The 20,121-nt window shown below is 50.7% G+C and overlaps 1 protein-coding gene across 1 annotated transcript; it reads left to right on the top strand.

Moving 5' to 3' along the window:
- The first annotated feature begins 4,420 nt into the window (after positions 1 to 4,420).
- MCHR1 (melanin concentrating hormone receptor 1) lies at positions 4,421 to 7,947 on the top strand. Its single transcript, XM_040233235.1, has 2 exons — positions 4,421 to 4,853; positions 6,079 to 7,947. The coding sequence occupies exons 1-2, from the start codon at positions 4,772 to 4,774 to the stop codon at positions 7,056 to 7,058; spliced, it is 1,062 nt and encodes a 353-aa protein (XP_040089169.1). The 5' UTR covers positions 4,421 to 4,771; the 3' UTR covers positions 7,059 to 7,947.
- The last annotated feature ends 12,174 nt before the right edge of the window (positions 7,948 to 20,121 follow it).

Raw genomic sequence — 20,121 nt, 5'->3', positions numbered from 1 at the left:
AACAGTTGGACACAACTGAAGCATCTCAGCACGCACACAGGCACACATGGGCTCGTCCACTGCTACAAGTGACCAGATGCTACATTCCATGGGATCCCTGAGAAACCACATGAAGTGTGTCTCAGGAAAAGGGGGAAACAGGAAAAGCATCTTTCCATGGCTTCCACACTACATTGTCCAAGGGTTCACCCTAAGGAGTGAACTCTCCCTGTACTTCCAGGTCACTCCAGCATAGACATTCCCTGGGGTCCCCTAGTCTAAGTTGTGACAGCCACAGAGAGGATTGGGGTTTAGGGTAGATAGTACGTGGTGCGGGCCTGGGACACAGCACAGTCAGGTCTTACCCTCACCTGTACCTGAAACTGGTCAGAGACTGCAGAGCAGGGTCATTGTAGCAATGGATGGAATAAAAATTAGATGTGGCCAAGAGGACTTGAAGAGGTGCACATTGGTATCCAGGAGGGATGCTCAGCTCTCAGTCACTAGCAGATAGAAGATATAGTTCAAATTGATCATTTGTAATGGAATGGATGCTGGAGTTTCTACCTGAATGCTTCCTTAAAGAGAACATCCTTGACTCTCCTCTCTAAAGGACCCCAGTCACTCCCATCATCCCATTCGTTCCCTACCACACGAGTCATCTGCCACTGTGGACTGACTGACTCAGCATTCACCCCCTCCACTCCACCCTACCCCCAGAATGACAGGCCAGGAAGCTAAAGCCTTCTGTTCCAGGTCCCCTGGCTGCTCGGTCATGGTTTAAATTTCTCCAGTCAGGCAGAGACATTTTCCCTGGCATGATTCCATAGCTTTTCTTTCATAAACACTTAAATCCCTTCATGATTAAGTTACCAGGACTTGTCTGGATTGAAGCCTTGAGCAGGATATCTTGTTTACTTATTGGCTTGTGCGTGCATGCTAAGTCGCTTCAGTCATGTCTGACTCTGTGTGATCCTATGAACTGTAGCCCGCCAGGTTCCTCTGTCCATGGAATTTCCAGGCAAGAATACTGGAGTGGGTTTCCCTGGCCTCCTCTTGTTGTCTGACTTATCTCTCCCTCAATTCTGTCACTGAAGCTCCTGGGTAAAAGTCACTCTTTTTTTTTTTTTTTCTCCACTGCATCCACAGAGCCTAACACAGTACCTGGTATAACAGGCTCAACCAGATTTCATTCAGATCTGCTGGATGAAAGGGTGGACGGATGGATGGATGGAGGTGAGAAGACTATGGCAGGTGAAAGAGGAGGAAACAGTAGGCTATAATGCTCTTTTCCCCACCCTGTCAACCCTGAAATGCTCCAGGGCTGAGTCCCATCTCCTTTCCAATCACCCTTACTTAAGGTAAGCTCCTTCAGTGTCATCAATTTAACTTCATAGCTCCAGGCGTGACCTCTCCCTGGAACTTCTGACTCATATCCAAAACTACCCAACCTTTTCACACAGATGTTAACAGACATCTCAAATGTAACATATCCTAACAGAACACTTGGTTTCTCCTCCAAATCATCTCCTCCTACAGCCTTCCTGATCTCCCCTCTGCCAAGCATTTGGAGTCATCCCTGATACTTCTTTCTCCTGTATGTTTCTGGTTCAAACTTCAGCAGACCCTCGGGACTCTACGTAATGTACAGACACTCACCATTTCTCCTGACTCCCATCTCCCCAGTCTAAGATACCATCCTATTTCAATCGGATTATTGCGGTAGTATTCTTTTTTTTTTTTTTTAAATAATAACAATTTCATTTGTTTATTTGTTTTTAGCTGTGCTGGGTCTGCGTTGCTGCTCCGGCTTTTCTCTGGTTGCGGCGAGTGGGGGCCACTCTTCGTTGCGCTGTGCAGGCTTCTCATTGTAGAGGCTTCTCTTGCTGCGGATCACAGGCTCTAGGGTGTGAGGGCTTCAGTAGTTGTGGTGCGCAGGCTTAGCTGCTCCATGGCATCTGGGATCTTCCTGGATCAGGAGTCAAACCCTTGTCTCTTGCATTGGCAGGTGGATGTTCTACCCCGGGGAAGAGCCCCAGAGAAGCCCTGCTACAGTCTTCTATATGGGGTGCCTCTGTCCCCCCATGTCACATCTCCCTCGGTCACCTCTGACTCCAGCTCCAGCTGCAGCAGACAGGTGTGTGCGGGCTTAACTGGTCTGGAGCCGATGTGTCTCGCCTCCAGCGCGCACCTTGCGTCTGTTTGCTTTTCGCCCAGAAGCCTCTTGGCTCCTGCACGCGAGACTCACCGTGCACTGACAGCCTCTCGCCTCAAGTGTGAGCTGCACATCTTTTCGCTTTCTGCCGCATCTGATGCGGCAGGAGTCTGCTCCTCCCATGCACCCAGGACTGCAGTGTTAACACCCCAGTGGCAACACTCAACCACTGGGGGCGAGGCAACTGGGAAAAGGCAGACGATTCTGGGAAACAGTCCGTGCCCTTTTCAAGGATCCTGGTAAATGCAAGCCCCCCTTGTCCACAGCAGCGATGGTGATAAAGCACCTTCTCTGAGCTTTGTCTCCTTTCCTTTCTCGTTGTCCTCACTTCCTCACGCCTGCTCCTGTGTCATCACTCGGAAAAGCTATGTACACATAAGTCCTTGTCCCAGGACAATAACTGAGGCCTGACAGAATTTCCCCTTCTGCAGTTTCCACCTGCTACCCTCCCCTTTGGGCTTCCCTGGTGGCTGTGCTGCTGCTGCTAAGTCGCTTCAGTCGTGTCCGACTCTGTGCGACCCCATCGACGGCAGCCCACCAGGCTCCCCCGTCCCTGGGATTCTCCAGGCAGGAGCACTGGAGTGGGGTGCCATTTCCTTCTCCAATGCATGAAAGCGAAAAGTGAAAGTGAAGTCGTGTCCAACCCTCAGTGACCCCATGGACAGCAGCCTTCCAAGCTCCTCTGTCCATGGGATTTTCTAGGCAAGAGTACTGGAGTGAGTTGCCATTTCCTTCTCCAATGTATGAAAGTGAAAAGTCAAAGTGAAGTCGCTCAGTCTTGTCTGACTCTTAGCGACCCCATGGACTGCAGCCCACCAGGCTCCTCCATCCCTGGGATTTTCCAGGCAAGAGTACTGGAGTAGGGTGCCATTGCCTTCTCCGCCCTGGTGGCTCAGTAGCAAAGAATCCACCTGCCAATGCAGGAGACATGGGTCCCATCGCTGGGTCAGGAAGATCCCCTGGAAAAGGAAATGGCAACTCACTCCAGTATTCTAGCCTGGAGAATCCCATGGACAGAGGAGCCTGGTGGGCTACAGTCCACGGGGTTGCAAAAGAGTCGAACCTGACTGAGCGCGCACAAGCACACAATGTTTACTTAAATGTTTCTTCTTTGTTTTGCACTGGAGCCAAGAGTTTCATCAGGGAGGAGGTGAGCTGACGGCTGGGTGGCCTTGCCCTCCTCCTGGTGGCCTAGTCAAAGACTGCCCTTTCTACTATGTACTTCTGCTTTGTCAGTAACTGTCTCAAGCAGGTGGTTTTGAGAGCCTTTTAAAAATATCTTGATAACTGTTATTATTTTCCAGCACAAAGCAAACCATGCTTTTTAAAAAAAGGAATTTGAACATTACGGCAACTTTGAAAATGAAAGTCCTTCATAAACTGCTCTTCCAAGTGTGGTACCTGGTTGGGCATCTCCTGGGAACCTGTCTGAAATGCAGAGTCTCGGGCCCCTCCCAGCCTGACCTGCCAAATCAGAATCTGGCAGCAGGATGCCTCTGCAGAGAATTCACTCAATGTTTTGCCCTCTTAGGCTGTTCCTCGGGATCTCTTTTGGGACTCCCGGGTGGCTCAGCAGTAGAGAGTCTGCCTGCAATGCAGGAGCCACAGGAGACGCGGGTTCGATCCCTGAGTGGGGCAGATCCCCTGGAGGAGGGCATGGCAACCCACTCCAGTGTTCTTGCCTGGAGAAGCCCATGGACGGAGGAGCCTGGTGGGCTACAGTCCTTGGGGTCGCAAAGAGCTGGACATGACTGAAGTGACTGAGCAAGGATCTCCTTGGGGGGTCTTTGCCCTGAAATTCGTCTCAAGGAGTTCCAGGTAAACCCTCAAGGACCTCAGAGCATTTAAAAAACTAAAACCTCTATAAGCCTGGTCCCTGCTGATCCCAGGGAAGAAGGGAGTTTGTCCTCTTCTGGTCCCAAGTCCCTGGGCATCACCAGCTCAGGGTGACCTGAGTCACCTCTGAGCACCAGCCAAACGGCTCAACAGCCAGCAACTCCACAGCTTGGAATCCATGGGGCGCTGGGAAGGGGGCTTGGGTGGCCTGGAGGCGGGCATGACAGTGGTCCAAGCCTTCCCTTCCCAAGCTCCCAGCACAGGCACCCCAGCTCCTCCCAGCCGCCCGGGCCCAGGCTACCAGGGGTGAGGGGTCGGGCCACAGGGAGGCAGCCCATTGCCTCTGGAGAGACTGGAGCCTCGCGGGTAGCCAGCAGCACCCCCGGTGGCACAGGAGACACGGCCCCAAGTGCAGGAGGGAAAGAAGCCCGGTCCCGGATGGGGTTGACCGGCCGGCTCGGCTCTGCAGGCAGTCGGAAGCCAGAGCTGCGGCGCAGGACCGAAGAGGTTAACGCGCATCTGCCTCCGAATGTTAATGTGTCTAGGTGATGTCAGTGGGAGCCGGGGAAGCAGGGAGGGGAGAGCGGTGGGGATCGCAGGCGGCGGAGACTGCCGGGCAGCCCGAGGAAGACCCCCCTTCCGGACTGCGGGGCTCCGGGAGCCCGGGCTTGGGACCCGCACGGGAGCCTGCGGCAGCCTGCGTGGGCGAACGACCGAGCTGGCACCCGCGGCGCCGGCGGGATGGACCTGGAAGCCTCGCTGCTGCCCACCGGCCCCAATGCCAGCAACACCTCGGAGAGCCCGGATAACCTCACCTCGGCCGGTGAGACGCGCTGGAGGGCGGGCCTCCCTCCTCTGCGCCGCCGAGGGTGGGAAACGGGAAGGTTTCACCTCTGAGCTAAACTGCTTGCGAAACTTTATGCCAGTTCTTGGGAATGAGATGGGCAGTCTGCCCTCCCGGAGGGCCAGGGGAGAAGGGGACTACGGGGAGGAAGGGGCCGGGGCAGAGGCATGCTAGGAAGTGGTCTCGGATGTTGGCCAGCCCGCGAGGGAGGCAGGGGAGGGCTGCTGAGGAGTTCCAAAAATGCTTTGCCGGAAAAATTCCAGGCTAGAAAAGCAAGAGAAACTGGAGGGCTGTATGTAGGGAGATGGCTGGAAGCTCACTCATTCACCCATCCCCTTGGTTTTTTCACTTGAACTACGTGATCTGGTGGGGTCTGAAACATCCTTACTGCCTCCTCCACGAAAGAGGCATGGGAAGGAATAATTCCCAGAGACGCGAGGGGATTAACTTTGCTGGTGAAAGAGGCTTCCTGACATTTCCAGTGCTGAGATGCCCTGGGATTCTAGCTTTGAAGAGGAAGAGAAGGAAGAAAACAGAGGAAAGGTTTGCATGGAGAAAATTCTCAGGTGGCTAGGCTGCAGCACACAGTTCAGTCTAGTCACTCAGAAAGCCCAGGTTCAGAAGATAGGGACCCAGGAGAGGGGAGGGCTGTGGGCCTGATGGCCAAAAGCCTCCACGAGACAGTCACCCACAGAGATCCCCAGCAATCAACGCACGGCTTCCAACCAGCGACTCCTAAAATGAAATGAGCAGGGCTGCAAATAGGAAACAAGGAAACACATGCTCGCGCCCACACATGCACAGACGTTCGTGTCCTGCTGGCTATTTCGATAATGTTTCCTGGTGGAGGCCCGAGGCCCACAGAACCGTTCTCTGCAGACAGCTGTGGTTCTTGACGCTGCGCCTTCTGAGAAAACACAGGAGGCAAAGGGACTGGTCCTTTAATGAGCAGGTGGTGCAGGAGACTCTGGTGGGATTGAGCAGGGAGCCGGTGCAGGAGGGCACGGGGTTACGTTTAGCAGCCGTGTGGGCAGGGAGGATGGCGGGGAAGATTCCAGATGAAAGATAGGCCCTGAGCTGAAATGGCAGGTGGATGGAGAGGTGGGCAGGTGCATGGCTGGAGGCTGAGCATGCCAGTAGGAGTTCAGCCCTCGGAGAGCAGAGGCCATGTCAAATGGTCGACCCTTGCTCCTTCTGTCCCCAGGGCTGCCTCCTCGCACAGGGAGCATCGCCTACATCAACATCATCATGCCTTCGGTGTTTGGTACCATTTGCCTCCTGGGCATTGTCGGGAACTCCACGGTCATCTTCGCGGTGGTGAAGAAGTCCAAGCTGCACTGGTTCAGCAATGTCCCCGACATCTTCATCATCAACCTCTCGGTGGTGGACCTCCTCTTCCTCCTGGGCATGCCCTTCATGATCCACCAGCTCATGGGCAATGGAGTCTGGCACTTTGGCGAGACCATGTGCACCCTCATCACGGCCATGGACGCCAACAGTCAGTTCACCAGCACCTACATCCTGACCGCCATGGCCATTGACCGCTACCTGGCCACCGTCCACCCCATCTCCTCCACCAAGTTCCGGAAGCCCTCTGTGGCCACCCTGGTGATCTGCCTCCTGTGGGCCCTGTCCTTCATCAGTATCACCCCCGTGTGGCTCTATGCCAGGCTGATCCCCTTCCCGGGGGGCACCGTGGGCTGCGGCATCCGCTTGCCCAACCCAGACACTGACCTCTACTGGTTCACCCTGTACCAGTTTTTCCTGGCCTTTGCCCTGCCCTTCGTGGTCATCACGGCCGCCTACGTGAGGATCCTGCAGCGCATGACGTCCTCCGTGGCCCCCGCCTCTCAACGCAGCATCCGGCTGCGGACAAAGAGGGTGACCCGCACGGCCATCGCCATCTGCCTGGTCTTCTTCGTGTGCTGGGCGCCCTACTACGTGCTTCAGCTGACCCAGCTGTCTCTCAGCCGCCCGACGCTCACCTTTGTCTACCTGTACAACGCAGCCATCAGCTTGGGCTATGCCAACAGCTGCCTCAATCCCTTTGTGTACATCGTGCTCTGTGAGACGTTCCGGAAACGCCTGGTCCTGTCAGTGAAGCCAGCGGCCCAGGGGCAGCTCCGTGCCGTCAGCAACGCCCAGACAGCTGATGAGGAGAGGACAGAAAGCAAGGGTGCCTGACGCTTCCCTCTGCCACCCTGGGCACCTCCACGTCAGGACTCCACAGCAGACCGTGGGGAGAGACGCTGAGAGCAACCCAAGACTGCTCTGGGAGGTTGTGCGGAGACGGGGTGGTGAGCGGTGGTCACAGACCACTGGGGAGGCTTGGCGCCGGGTTTGGGGGCTCCAAGCATTAGAAATCTCCTTCCGAGAGCTGGATGGACCTTCGGGTTGAACAGACACTGAGCAGGAAGACTGGTTTAAATGTTCACTGAGCCCTACACCTGCTAGCTCTCAAATGTCTTTTTCCCAAGAGGAGAATTAGAAGGCTTCTGGCCAAATTTGTTTAAAATCAGGCAGGGCTCGTGTGTGCGCAGAGGTACGGCAGAGGGCCCTGGGGAGATGGGAAAGGTGACAGAGCCTCAATGCCCTTTCCTGTCTCTCACGGGGAGGGTGGAAGGCAGCCTTTCTCCCAAGCTGGAGGATGATGAAGGATAAAGCGTGCGGGCTCTCCAGGTTCAAGCATCCTGTGTCATTTTCCCTTTATCTCTAAGTGATGCATGTTTCTTTGGGGGGTGGGGATGGGGCTCTGAGCCCACACGAGTAAAAGCCCAATTTGCTAGGAGATCCACTACCCGGGAATGACAAGGCTATCTTGGGAGGGTGCGGGTGGGTGCTTTGAAATTAAGAAAAATGGGGAGAGGAAAGGGGGCTTTGCAGCTGTGAGGACATTGTCTCCATGGGGTACATTCGTCAGTCACCAAATCCAGAGCGACACCCATCAGGGTCCTGCACGTTCAGGGTTCATTCTAAGGCCTGGAGCTATGAACATCAGCTTTTTGCTCCAGCCCTTTCTCTCTGAAGTTAAAAAAAAAAAAAAAAAAAACGAATAAAGGAAAATCTCCACCCACATCTCTCTGGATGCTCCTGTATAATTGCTTGGGCCTGGGGGTTGGGGGGAAGCGGTGGGGGTGGGTGGCCAAATAGGGAAGGAGGGGTCTCTTGGCTGTGGAATCCAGACCTTGGTTCAGGCTGCATTGTAGGAAGCAAGAAGCAGGGGATCTGTTTGTCTAAACCCACAGGGAAGATCACACAAATGGAATTACTGTGAATTCATTAAACGGAAATTTCGCTGCCAGGCTTGTTCTCGGACTCGGCTTCCCATCTTCTGCTCAAAAGCACTTGGTTGTTACCATTGCCGGCTGTAACGAGTCCCACCCACCACCTCCTCCGCTGAGTCACAAGTTGCAGGGCTGGCTTCTTGGGGCAGCCTGAACCTGAGCCTGCCTCCTGCTGCGGCTGCGAAGATCGTGAGCCACGTTGAGCAGGAAGATTACAGATGGGGCCGCTGGGCGGCAGCCAAGGATGCTGCGTCTCAGCTTCTTCAAGAGAGAAACCCGGAGCCAGGCGTCCTGCATGAAGACGTGGATGAGACAGTGGGAGCAAACTGTGACTCCTGATTCATCCAGACACATCCTTAAAGCAGGTGCATCAGCAGAGCCTCTTCTTGGTCCTTATTTTTCACTGTGGAGTTGCAGCAGGTAGCCTGTTTAGCAAACTTCTGGGCAGCCTCTTTGGGTCCTGGGGAGCTTTTTCTAATCATTAGTATTAGTATTTCCCTCTTGCATTCCATTCCACCCGGTGCATGGGGAGTTGGGGTGGTAAGGGGTGGGGATAGTTAGTTTTCCTTACCCTCTAAAGTGGGGTCACAGGTAAGCTCCAAATCTACTTGAGATGTACATCCAACAAAAGAAAAGCAACTCTTATGGGAGCCTTAAGGCAACTCCTACCCACTGTTTCTGCAAAAGGAGGTTTTCCTGAATCTGGTTTGCCTGTGGAAGGCTTCCCTGGGTCTGTCTTCCCCACTCCCTCCCCCTTCAAGGAGGAATCTAGGAGAGGAAATAGGTGAGATGGCCTCCCCCAGGAAATGCAGGTGACCAAGGCTACAGGTGGGTGAGTGGGCGGGTGAATGACCTGCTGAAGGCCCCGTAGACTCTCAACGCCGCATTGAAAACTGAAGTTGAAGCAAAGTGGGTTGAGACAGGAACGTGAGTGGTGGTGATGTAGACAGAACCGAGGGGAGAGGACTGGGGAGAGGTGAACTCATGGCTGGAGAGGGAAAGGGGGACAGAGAGGTTATCATGGGGGTGGGGGCAACTCTCACCAACATGTCTTTCCCCAGCCCAATCCAGCAGTCACCTGAATAGACTGGCGTCTACAGCAGTGGTCCAGGCAATGGAAACATCTTGGAAATGAGGGGCAGCAGTGGAGATGGAGAAAGAGGCACATATGTGAGATATATTTGTAAAGCAGAAGCCACAGGGCTTGGGATGAGCTGGCTGTGGAGGATGAAGGAGAAATAGAAACTTGGAAGTCATTGGCCTCTAGGGAGATGGGATGGTCTAAGGAAAGAGTGAGTGCAGAGTCAGAGGGAAAGAGGCTTGACATTTCCATGCAGAGGTTGAACAGAGAAGGAACAGTCAAGCCAGTAGAGACATCCGTAAGATGTAAGAAATGGCCAGAGAAGTAGAAGGAAATCAGAAACTGTGGCATCACAGAAACAAGAGAAGAGTCATTTAAGAAGCAGTGGTTGGCTGGACCAAAGCTGTCCAGGAGGTCAGGTGGATGAGGCGTGGAAAGGCCCATTGGATGTAAGATCATGGAGGTCACTGGGGACCACAGCTGGCTGGGGATGAGCAGTGACCCCCTCTTTTAGAGAAAGCAAATCCTCCCAAGTTTGCTGCAATCCCCGCCACCACTCCCTGCTGTCTAAAGCTCGGTCTGAGTCACTTTTGTTTCCCCTGGTTCCTGAAAGTATTTATACTTGCAACACTTGTTTAGGAGCAATAAGTACTGTATTGCAGCATACTTATTTATTTATTTGTATTTTGTTGGCGGCACCGCACAGCTTGTAGGATCTTAGTTCCCCCACCAGTGATGGGACATGTGACATTGGCAGTGAAAGCACCGTGTCCAAACCACTGGACTGCCAGGGAATTCCCTGAACATAATTTTTAAAAGGTGATTTTTAAATTTCTGCTAGACACAGAGAGCATACAATTTAACCATGTTCGTTGTTAATTATATTACTTTTCCTATCCTGTCCTCCATGAAGCTCCATGGGTTGCTCCAGGTTCTTTCCCTTCTCTGATTGATTGCAATTGACTTACAAGCCTTGCCTCTGCCCTGTGATTTGACCTCTCTGCCTCATGCCTGGGCTTCCCTGCTGGCTCAGCAGTTAAGAATCCACCTGCCAACAGAGAAGATGAGAGTTCGGTCCCTGAGTCAGGAAGATCCGCTGGCGAAAGACAATAGCTACCCACTCCAGTATTCTTGCCCAGGAAATCCCATGGACAGAGGAAACTCGCAGGCTACAGTCCAAAAGGTTGCAAAGAGTCAGACACAACTAAGCAACTGAGCATGCACACACCCCGGTGCCTGCCTGAATCCTACTCACCTTCTACTCCAGCTCAGTTCTCTACCTCCACACAAAGCCTTCCTAGCCCTCTCCAGCCTGCAATGAGTCAGTCATTCTCTGGGCTCCTATAAAACTTCCAAGTTATGCCACTTATTAGGTGATTAATCTTGCTCTATGTCGACTTGAAATATCGCACAATGTGACAGTTGCGAGTCACATTTTATTGGGGGGCAAAATGAGGACTGCAGCCTGAAGACAGCACTGCAGTTAGCTCTGAGGAACTGCTCCAGAGAGGCAGGGGGAGGGTTAGTGTATATGTGATTTTGGTAAAGGGGAAATACATGCACAATGCAATCAAAGCACATATATTTTGCAGAAGCTTTCTGCTGGTCATGAGGAGCAGTCATCATCAAGAAGGATTTTAGCGCTTTTCTAGATTCGAGGAGGTACAAGATTTAGGCTCATAAAATCGGCTTCTGAACCTATCTCACTCCCTGAAGACCCCCCCCCCATCAGCCCCACAGAGAGTGCCTCGTTTCTGCTCTCCACTTTGAACTCCTTTCGGGGTTGTTGAAAATCAGCAGCTGCAGCAGCACATGGTTTAATCCTTGTAGAGGTGGATGGCAAGCGCCCATGGCAAGTGCCAATTTGTAGCTGACGTATTGAATTAAAATTTATTATAAAAGGGTAGCCTTATATATCCTTTTAAAAAATGAAAATTCCAAAGTCTTAGAGTTAAGCAATGAATCTTCCACATTATAAAGCTATTTATAACAGTAATTAAAGTAGTGGTAACATTTAACCTTTATGAAAATATCACAGAATTCAAATCACAGCTTGAATCCTCGATAATGCAAGTGTCTTACAGAGTGAAGGCTTGGTCAGTTTTAAGATAAAATTCCTCCATCTTCCAGAATGTCTCACAAAAGAGCTGAATATACCTCTGTGAGGACAGAAGGCAAGGATGCTAGCTCTGTGAATTGTCTCTTCTCGTGCGAATCCTAAAACTGATCCTAATCAATCAATCCTAATCAATTAACAGCAAATCCTAATCAATCAATGGAAATGAGCTTAATGAGAAGACCAATAAGGTCCCCTTTGAATATGGAAAATGCAAAATTGTGTTTCCCTTCTATCTGTGTGTTTCCTTAAGAAACAGGTTTTTAAAAAGTCAAAACAAAAACAGGACTTAAGCAGAAGTCTGCTGTGGGGAATTCTAGAAAACATTTTGCTTCCCTGACTAAAGGAAGCAGATCAGGTTGGTAGCATCTGGGCTCTTCCTCCTTTCTCCCTGCCTTGAATGCAGATGTATCAGCTGGAGCTGCAGCCAGTCTCTTGAGATCATGAAGTGACAAGTATGAGAATGCAAACCAATGTTCTAAGGCTGATGGGTCAGGAAGACTAAGAGAACATGGGTCCCCAAGGGCATCAGTGACTTGCTGAACCAACATCAACCTCCAGGTTTCTAGGTGTGCAAGAAAATGAATCCTTATTTGTTTAAGCAACTATTCTGTTAACCCTCCTGATAATGTCCTAAGCTTCCAACCTAAATCTTCCTGGTTTAGGAAGTACAAATCCCACCCTAGCTCCACAGATGGGGCCCAGCTGGCTTTAACCAGTCACTATCCCATCTCCCCGTTCACAGTGGTTCATTCAGGGGAGGTGAGAACAACCAATGGAAAGTAAGAAGTCAGCCAGGACTTTTGGGAAGGAAAGTGTTGATTCTTCTCTGTTTGGAGCTACTGAACAGAGTAGCTCCCCACCCACCCCCACCCCAGACTTGACCTAGGAAGCACACGGCTCCACGGGCTGCCAGCAGCCAGCTTGGGGTAAAGTTAGGGCAAAACTTTCCTGAGAATGAAGCCAGTTCAGAAGTATCAGAGCTGAAAGAGTGTGAGAATCAGTTGACATTGTTTGGGCCTTGATCATCCTTACCTGAAGCTAGGATGCTCTTGAACTGTTTCATTATAGGAGTCAATAAGTTCCCTTTATTTTAACAGCTATTTCAGTTGGGCTTTCTATTATTCGCAATTAGGAAGTCCTGATAAGAAAGATGTGAACATTTTAGTTGCAGCATTTGAACTCTTAATTTCAGCATGTGGGATCTGATCCCTCCTGCTGCAACTAAGATCCAGCACAGCCAAAAAAAAAAAAAAAATTTTATAAAAGAAAGATATGAACATTTTAGAGATTAGTTTGGTTGTGGACTTTGCCCAAAATTCATATGTGGAGACCCTAACCCATGTGATGGTATTTGTACATGGGTCCTTAGGAGGTAATTATGACTATTATTTTTGGCTGTTTTGGGCCTTAGGCCATGCAGGATCTTTCACTGCAGAGCACTGACCCTCTAGCTGTGGCTCTCAGACTCAGTAGCTGTGGCACGTTGGCTTAGTTGCTCCAAGGCGTGTGGGATCTTAGCTCCCTGACCAGGGATGGAACCTGAGTCCCCTGCATTGCCAGAGGTGGATTCGTAACCACTGGACCACCAGAGAAGTCCTCGTGATTATGTTTAGATGAGGTCATGAGGGTGGGGCTTTCACTAGAGGATTAGTGCCCCGATAAGACTCTCTCTCTCCACTCACACACACCCAGGAGAGGCCACGTGAGGATGCAGTGAGAAGGCAGCCATTTACAAACCAGGAGAAGAGCTCTCACCAGGAAATAAATCAGCCAGCATTTTGATCTTGGACTTCCAGCTTCCAGAGCTGTGAGAAATAAATTGTCTGTTGTTTAAGCCACCCAGTCTATGGTGTTTTGTTTTAGCAGCCCAAGCTAAGACAGTTGGTAAGAGCCTTTTTAGTTCTAAATGACAAATATCCAACTCAATTGATTTGAGCAAAAAATGCTGGCCTAGTTAGTGGAAGTTCAGGGCTTGCTAAGCTTTCAGTCATGACTGGATCCAACAGCTCAAGCTCTGTCCTCAGGACCGACTCTCCATTTCTGTCTTCCCCATACCCTCTCTCTCTCCATTACTTGGCTCAGTTTTCCTCTTCTCAAGTGATGGGGTCCCCAGTGGAGTAGCAAAGATGACCACCAGCAGTTGTGTGAAATTGTATTGTCCTCACAGGCAGCAACTACAGGATATTAGCCAGGATATCAGCCCTGCCACCTGACATGTTCTTGCCATCTTTCCCTCCAACATCTGTTTCAAAACCTGAAAAAGCTTCTGAATGATCTCCTGTGAGTTACCCACCTTCCCCTTCCACCCAACCAAGCATAAGATCTAGGAAGATGGAACACTCCTATTGGCTGGAATAGGTCACATGTTCACCCAAGTGGGGTTATGTCACCGGCAGGCCCATTCTGTGTATATGTGTGTGTTGTAGTTCCGAAAAGAAAAAGAGAATTTATATCACCTTAAGTAGAAAGAAGTGTGATGGGCAAAAAGACAATAGATATCCCACCAGGAAGGGTCTCAATAATTAGAGAGGGTGGTGTGGAAAACAGAATGGGCAAAGGACAGGTAGGGGAATCAAAGAAGATTGAGAGGCCAGCCAGGAAGCCAGGTGATTACTATGGAGAATTCTGCACACGATCTTTAACCTTGAATCTGATGAAAACTCTGGATCCTTCCCCCTGAGTGCACATTGGCACATGCACATAAAACACAGCAAATAAGTCTGGAAAGTTTATAATATCCTCTCCAGTGCCCGAAGAGGAACCCTGGTAATGCAGGAATCTGGGTGTCTGACAGCCAAGTCAGACAGAAGACCCCAGACGGCTGTGAGGAGGCACAGTGCCCACTGTCATAGTGAAAACAGGCAGGCCTGCTAAGGACAGGACAGAATCTTAGGGACCTTCACCTTGCAGGGCTGGGCAGAAGAAGAGAAACCAGTAGAGGAACCTGGGGATCACCTGGAGTGATAAGAGGACAACCTGGAGAGCTTGACATCCTGGAAGTCAATGGAAAGGACTGTTTCCAAGACAAAGTGAGTAAGAGCGCCAGGTGCTGCAGAGAGGTCAAGTTGAGGGCTGAGAAGGATGTGTCATGGGTTGAATGTTGTCTTCCAAAAAGGTATGTCCAAGTCTTAAGCCTCAACACCTGAGACTTTAACCTTTTCTGGGTCTTTGCAGATATGCAGATATAATTAACTTAAGGATCTCAGGATGAGATGATTCTGAACTCAGGGTGGGTCCTAAACCCTGTGAGCATGTCCTTGGGTTTTTGTTTTGGTCTTTATGCTGTACTGGGTCTTCACTACTGCTTGTTGCAGTGAGTGGGGAACACTCTCTAGTTGCAGTGCATGGCCTGCTCATTGGGGTGGCTTCTCTTGTTCTGGAGCAAAGGCTTCAGCACAGGGGTGGGCAGGCTTTAGTAGCTGGGCTCTTGGCCTCGAGAACGAGGGCTCAGTAATTATGGCACACGGTGGCCCCGAGGCATGTGGAATCTTCCCACACCAGAGACTGAACCCGTGTTCCCTGCATTGGCAGGGGGATTCTTATCCACTGGACCACCAGGGAACTCCTAAATTATGTTTTATAAAAATATCATTTGTTCTACAGATTCAGTGCAATCCCTATTAAATTGTTTAGTCACTCAGTCGTGTCTGACTGTTGTGATTCCCTGGACTATATAGCCCGCCAGGCTCCTCTGTCCATGGGATTTCCCAGGGGAGAATACTCGAGCAGGTTGCCATTTCCTCCTCCATGACCTTGGGTTTTTACAGAGATACACGGAGGGCAAGCACGTGAAGCCTGAGGCAGAGACTAGAGTGATGCACCATGAGCCAAGAGACAGAAAGAGTGGGATGTCTTCTCCCATGGAAGGTCCTGGAAGGAACGTATCCTGTCCAACAACCTGATTTTGAGTTTTGAGGCCTTCAGAACTGTAAGAATAAATTTCTCTCTCTTTTTTGTTGTTTTCAGCTATCCAGTTGGGTACCTTGTCCCAGCAGGCCTAGGAAATGAATGCAGGGCTTGGATTTAGAAGTAGAGAGGTTGTTGGTTGACCTTGGTGGGTTCTGAAGCATTAGGAACAACTCTCCCAGGATAGTTTGACCATGGTGGGGAGGACAGCTCTGGCAGAAGCAAAAGCAATGTCATTTAAAGAAAAGGTCTTTGAAAAAAACAAAACCACTAATGAAAAAGTTGGTCCAAAATCAACAGGGTTGAAAGGACAGAACTCAGAACTTCAGGCGGGAGAAACACATATAAATTTCAGGCGGGAGAAACTCACCTGTATAAGCAGATGGACTGGGGTGATGCCAGTTGAAAGACATCCAGGTGCTCTCTCGGGTAATCTCCCTCCTTTTCTGCCTGAAGAGGCTTAGGAATGCAAAGAGGAAGAGGAAGTGCTCAGCTTTGAACATCCAAAAATATATTCCTGAGTGTAAAACAAGGGAATAACCTTGAAAGCCAATCTTTGCCAAGAAAGAAAAGGATGTTCTAAATAATGGAAGCGGGCATTAAGATACTCACACAGGCCTGGTGGGTGGCCTAGGTCACCCAGAGTTGTGTCCTGAGCCTGGAGAGAAGCAAGTCAGGGTATGATGCAGTGGGCATGGCCCCAGGACAACCATGCCGAAAGGTAGGGGCCAGGGACGTAGGAGATCCAACACGTGGTCTAGGTCCTCCTTCTGGCCAAAGCCAGGGGTTGAGGGGACAGCTGAAAGTACTTGTTTCATGACTCTTTTTCTATTTGAATCCCTGGGAGGAGATCCATATTGGGTGAGACCTGGGTGCAGCAGGTCAGAGGGGAGAAGAGCCACAGGGAGGAGGGGAAATGGCCAGTTGAATGACCCACTCCCCACAGCTGCAGGCGTGCTGAAATAACTCAGGTCTGGCAGGGAGATGTGGAGGGGCTGAAGGGCCTGGGGGCCCTTAAGGTCTCAGGGCAGGATCCCTCCTGGGATCTCCCTGCTGGTCCAGTGGTGAAGACTCTGCGCTTCCAATGCAGGGGGTTGGGGTTCGATCTCTGGTTGGGGAACGGGGATCCCACAAACCGAATGATGTGGCCAATTTTTAAAATTTATACGTGTATGACAAAGAGAGCTATTACTCTTGTGGGGGCCCTCATGCACAGGGCAAGGTTCCAGCAGTGGGTGTCAGGGCACTCCAGAAGGCCCTCGGGCGACTACTCTGTGGACCCATCCACCACCATCACAGACAGTGGCAGCAGAAAAAGAGGAGAAATTTAAAAGGACTGAGCATGTACCCCAAGAGAACTGAGTCATCCACTGGAGACAAATTAAGCTGGAAGATGCTGTGGCACCATGAATCGGCAAATTAGGGCTCCTTCCTTCTTCCCCACAGGCGAGCAGGGGCTCATCAACTCAGTCACAGGCAACTGAGAAGCTACGTTTGTCGGGGCACTTTTTTCTTGAATACTAATCTGTGCTCCTGCTTCCCAGACCACGGGCACCCTGGCAGGGCTCCAGAGGCTGGGAGCAACGATTCTGCGGCTGTTGGAGGGGGTTGGGGCAGGCCTTGTGGCAGAGGGTTCCTGGGGGTCTGGAATGTGGAGATGAAATGTTAGTATGAGTGGAGCACAATTCCCCAGGGACTCTCGGGGATGGCTGCCTCGGGGGGAGGATGTAGGAAAATCAAATTCAAGAGTACAAATCAGTACTGTCACATACCCCAGAGGCTAAGGAGAATCACCAGGTAAGAGAGAGACCTGGGCTGTTGGATTTTAAAAGTGACAGTCTGAGAGCCTACCCCTCGGTTCACTTAATCCTCCCAAAGCGCTAGGTGTTTGTACAAAACACAAACAAAATCCAGAGGCACCATTTCCCCATGTTTGTGTTCTGAGGCTGGGGTTCACACCAGGTCAGGAGCCACAGCTGGTTTGGATCAGAACCTCCACATCCCGCATGCCCCCACTTAGCCCGCTGCCTGATTAAAGGAAGAAGGGACAGGTGATGCTGGTAGGTCATGTCCCCATAGACCCCTTTGCTTTGCCGTTGTTGTTTAGTTGCTAAGTTGTGTCTGACTCTTTTGCGACTCCATGGATTGTAGCATGTCAGCCTCCTCTGTCCATGAGATTTTCCCAGGCAAGAGTACTGGAGTGGGTTGCCATATCCTTCTCCAGTGGATCCTCCTGACCCAGGGGTCGAACCTGCTTCTATTGGCAGGTGTATTCTTTACCATCTGAGCCACCAGGGAAGCCCGGATCCCTTTGCTTAGGGGGAGATTTAAAGTTGGCTGCCATCTCGTCCTAGAGGAGCCAGCCCTCTGTTGCCTGGTTTGCTTCTCTAAATTGTCCCCTGGGATTGAGGGTGAGAATGTGAGCCTGAGACCCAGACAGAAGCCCGTTCATACTCCTGCATGGAGATCTTGGGCAAAGCGTTTAAACTGTGGAGCCTTATGGGGACAATAATTCCCACCTTACTGAACAGTTAAAAGGTTCAGGGGAGGGCGTGTACACCGTGTGTCTAGCATTGATGCAGGAACAGGTAAAAGCAGTTTAACTTAATTCTGCTTTCCATCCTTCTGCCGCCCCCTCTCCCAGCTCTAACCCAATCAGCACGTTCAGGGTTAAATACCCTGCAGGAAGCAGAGCAAAGTGACTCAGAACTGGAAATTGGTTTAAGGGGCCAGCTCAAGCAAGCTTCCCCTGACCTTGACCTTTGGCAATCTTAAAGAAACAAAAATTTAGAAAACCTTTTCTTGTGAAGGGAAAATAACAGTGTCCTTGGGGGCTCAGCCCACCTGGCATCTCTGTGGGCTCCATTACCTCAGGGTCTTGGGTGACATACCCAGGACATCTGTCCACTGTGGGAATGGGGCCTGAGTGCCTTGCCTGTAGAGGACCTCTGAGAATCACAGCGGGTCAGTGATGGGGAGTCACTGTCAGAAACTGCGCACTGATCTCAATAAAAGGATGCCCAACTCTGTCTTTCTTAAGTGATATTGAGGGAGAGGAGCTCCCACCAGGTTCAGAGGAAAGAAACCGCTGCTCCTGGCAGCAGGGGAATGGGGTTGCCACAGCAACGAGCTGCTTCCCAAGTCCACTCATTATATGGTTTTTGAATTTGACTTCCTCCTGTGTACACATTTTGCAGCTCCATTCCCCATCTTGCCACCAACTCACTGCCTTGGGCTTCTCCCCTCCTTTCAAGACCTGGCTCTGGTATGGGACAGTATTTACTTAGTTTGCCTCTGCTGCAGGAAGGGGGTCACCTTCCAGGCCCCAAGAGTGGGCTGTTGTCTAACACTTGGGAATGAATGGTCTGAGGAGACACATGCTGACCAACCCAGAGACTTTACTGGGAAGGGGCACTGGAGGGGAGAGCAGCAGGATAAGGGAACCCAGGAGGTCTGCTCTGCCACGTGTGGCTCACAGTCTTGGGGTTTATGGTAATGGGATTAGTTTCCAGGCTGTATCTGGTCAGTCATTCTGACTCGATGTCCTTCCTGGTGGCCCACACACCATTCAGTCAAGATGGAGTCCATCGAGGAGGATTCTGGGAAGTTGGTAGGACACGTAGTGTCTCCTTTTGACCTTTCCCAAATTCTTCTGGTTGGTGGTGCCTTGTTCTGTGTTTCTTACCAGGACCTCCTGTTATAAAATAACTCATGCAAATGGTTACTGTGGTGTCTGGCCAGGGTGGGCAGTTTCAGTCAGTGTTCCCCTAACACATCCTCTGTTAGCCAACTGGTCAACTTCCTTGGGCAGCAGTTTGGCAGACAGGAAGTACATACCCTTTGACTTCATAGCTCGGGGGATTTAATCCTGACATTGCAGCGTTGTCTGTAGTCACTCCAAACTGGGAGCCACTTTGTATCACTGGTTAAACATCAGCTGTGGCTTGAGAGTGCTATGTGGGTGTAGGAACAGCAAGCCAGATTCCATCGGCCCCCGCGGGAAGATGTACTGTAGCTGTTGTGTGGTTTCTAAGTCATGTCCAACTCTCTGCAACCGGACGGACTGTAGCTCACCAGGCTCCTCTGTCCGTGGGATTTCCCAGGCAAGAATACTGGAGTGGGTTGCCATTTCCTTCTCATAGTTAAGTTCAAAAGGCCAGTTGTTCAAACTCATAAAAACAGAGAGTAGAATGGTGATTGCAGGGACTGGGGGAGGGGTAAATGGGGAGATAGAGTTTCAGTTCTGGAAACCGGCTGCACATCAGCCTGAATGTACTTAACCCGACAGAACTGTCCACTTAGAAATAGTTAAGGTGGTAAATTTTATGGTACGTGGACTTTACCACAATTTTAAAGAAATGCAAGTTGCAGAATAGAATTAATAGTTACAGCATGATCTTGTTAGTGTGCCTTTCTAAAGGGTTCTGAAATTATGGAAGACGACAAAATAAGCTATCAGCGGTTACTTTTCTTTGGCTGCACCGGGTCTTTGTCATGGTGCACGGGCTCTAGAGCTCAAGGGTTTAGTAGTTGCCACACGTGGGCTTGGTTGCCCTGCAGCATATGGGATCTTAGTTCCTGGACTAGGGATTGAACCCACATCCTGTGCAATGGAAGGCTGATTCTCAACCCCTGGACTGCCAGGGAAGTCCCTCATTGGTTACTTTTGCAGTTGGAAGGAACTGAAGGGGGAAAAGATGTTATTTTTCATTTATTCCTTTCTGCAGAGTTTCTGCAAAGTTTAAATATATGTAAAATTAGGATCTATTATTTTTATAATTTCAACAAGTCAGTACAAACAAGGTGATGATATTCAGATACCTGGTCTCTAGAAAGCAGACATTAATTCAATAGATG

The sequence above is a fragment of the Oryx dammah genome, unplaced genomic scaffold (genome assembly GCF_014754425.2).
Source record: "Oryx dammah isolate SB20612 unplaced genomic scaffold, SCBI_Odam_1.1 HiC_scaffold_29, whole genome shotgun sequence".
Classification (NCBI taxonomy): Eukaryota; Metazoa; Chordata; class Mammalia; order Artiodactyla; family Bovidae; genus Oryx; species Oryx dammah.
The sequence above is the reverse complement of the archived record's forward strand: the minus strand, read 5'-3'. Positions and strand labels throughout refer to the sequence as shown.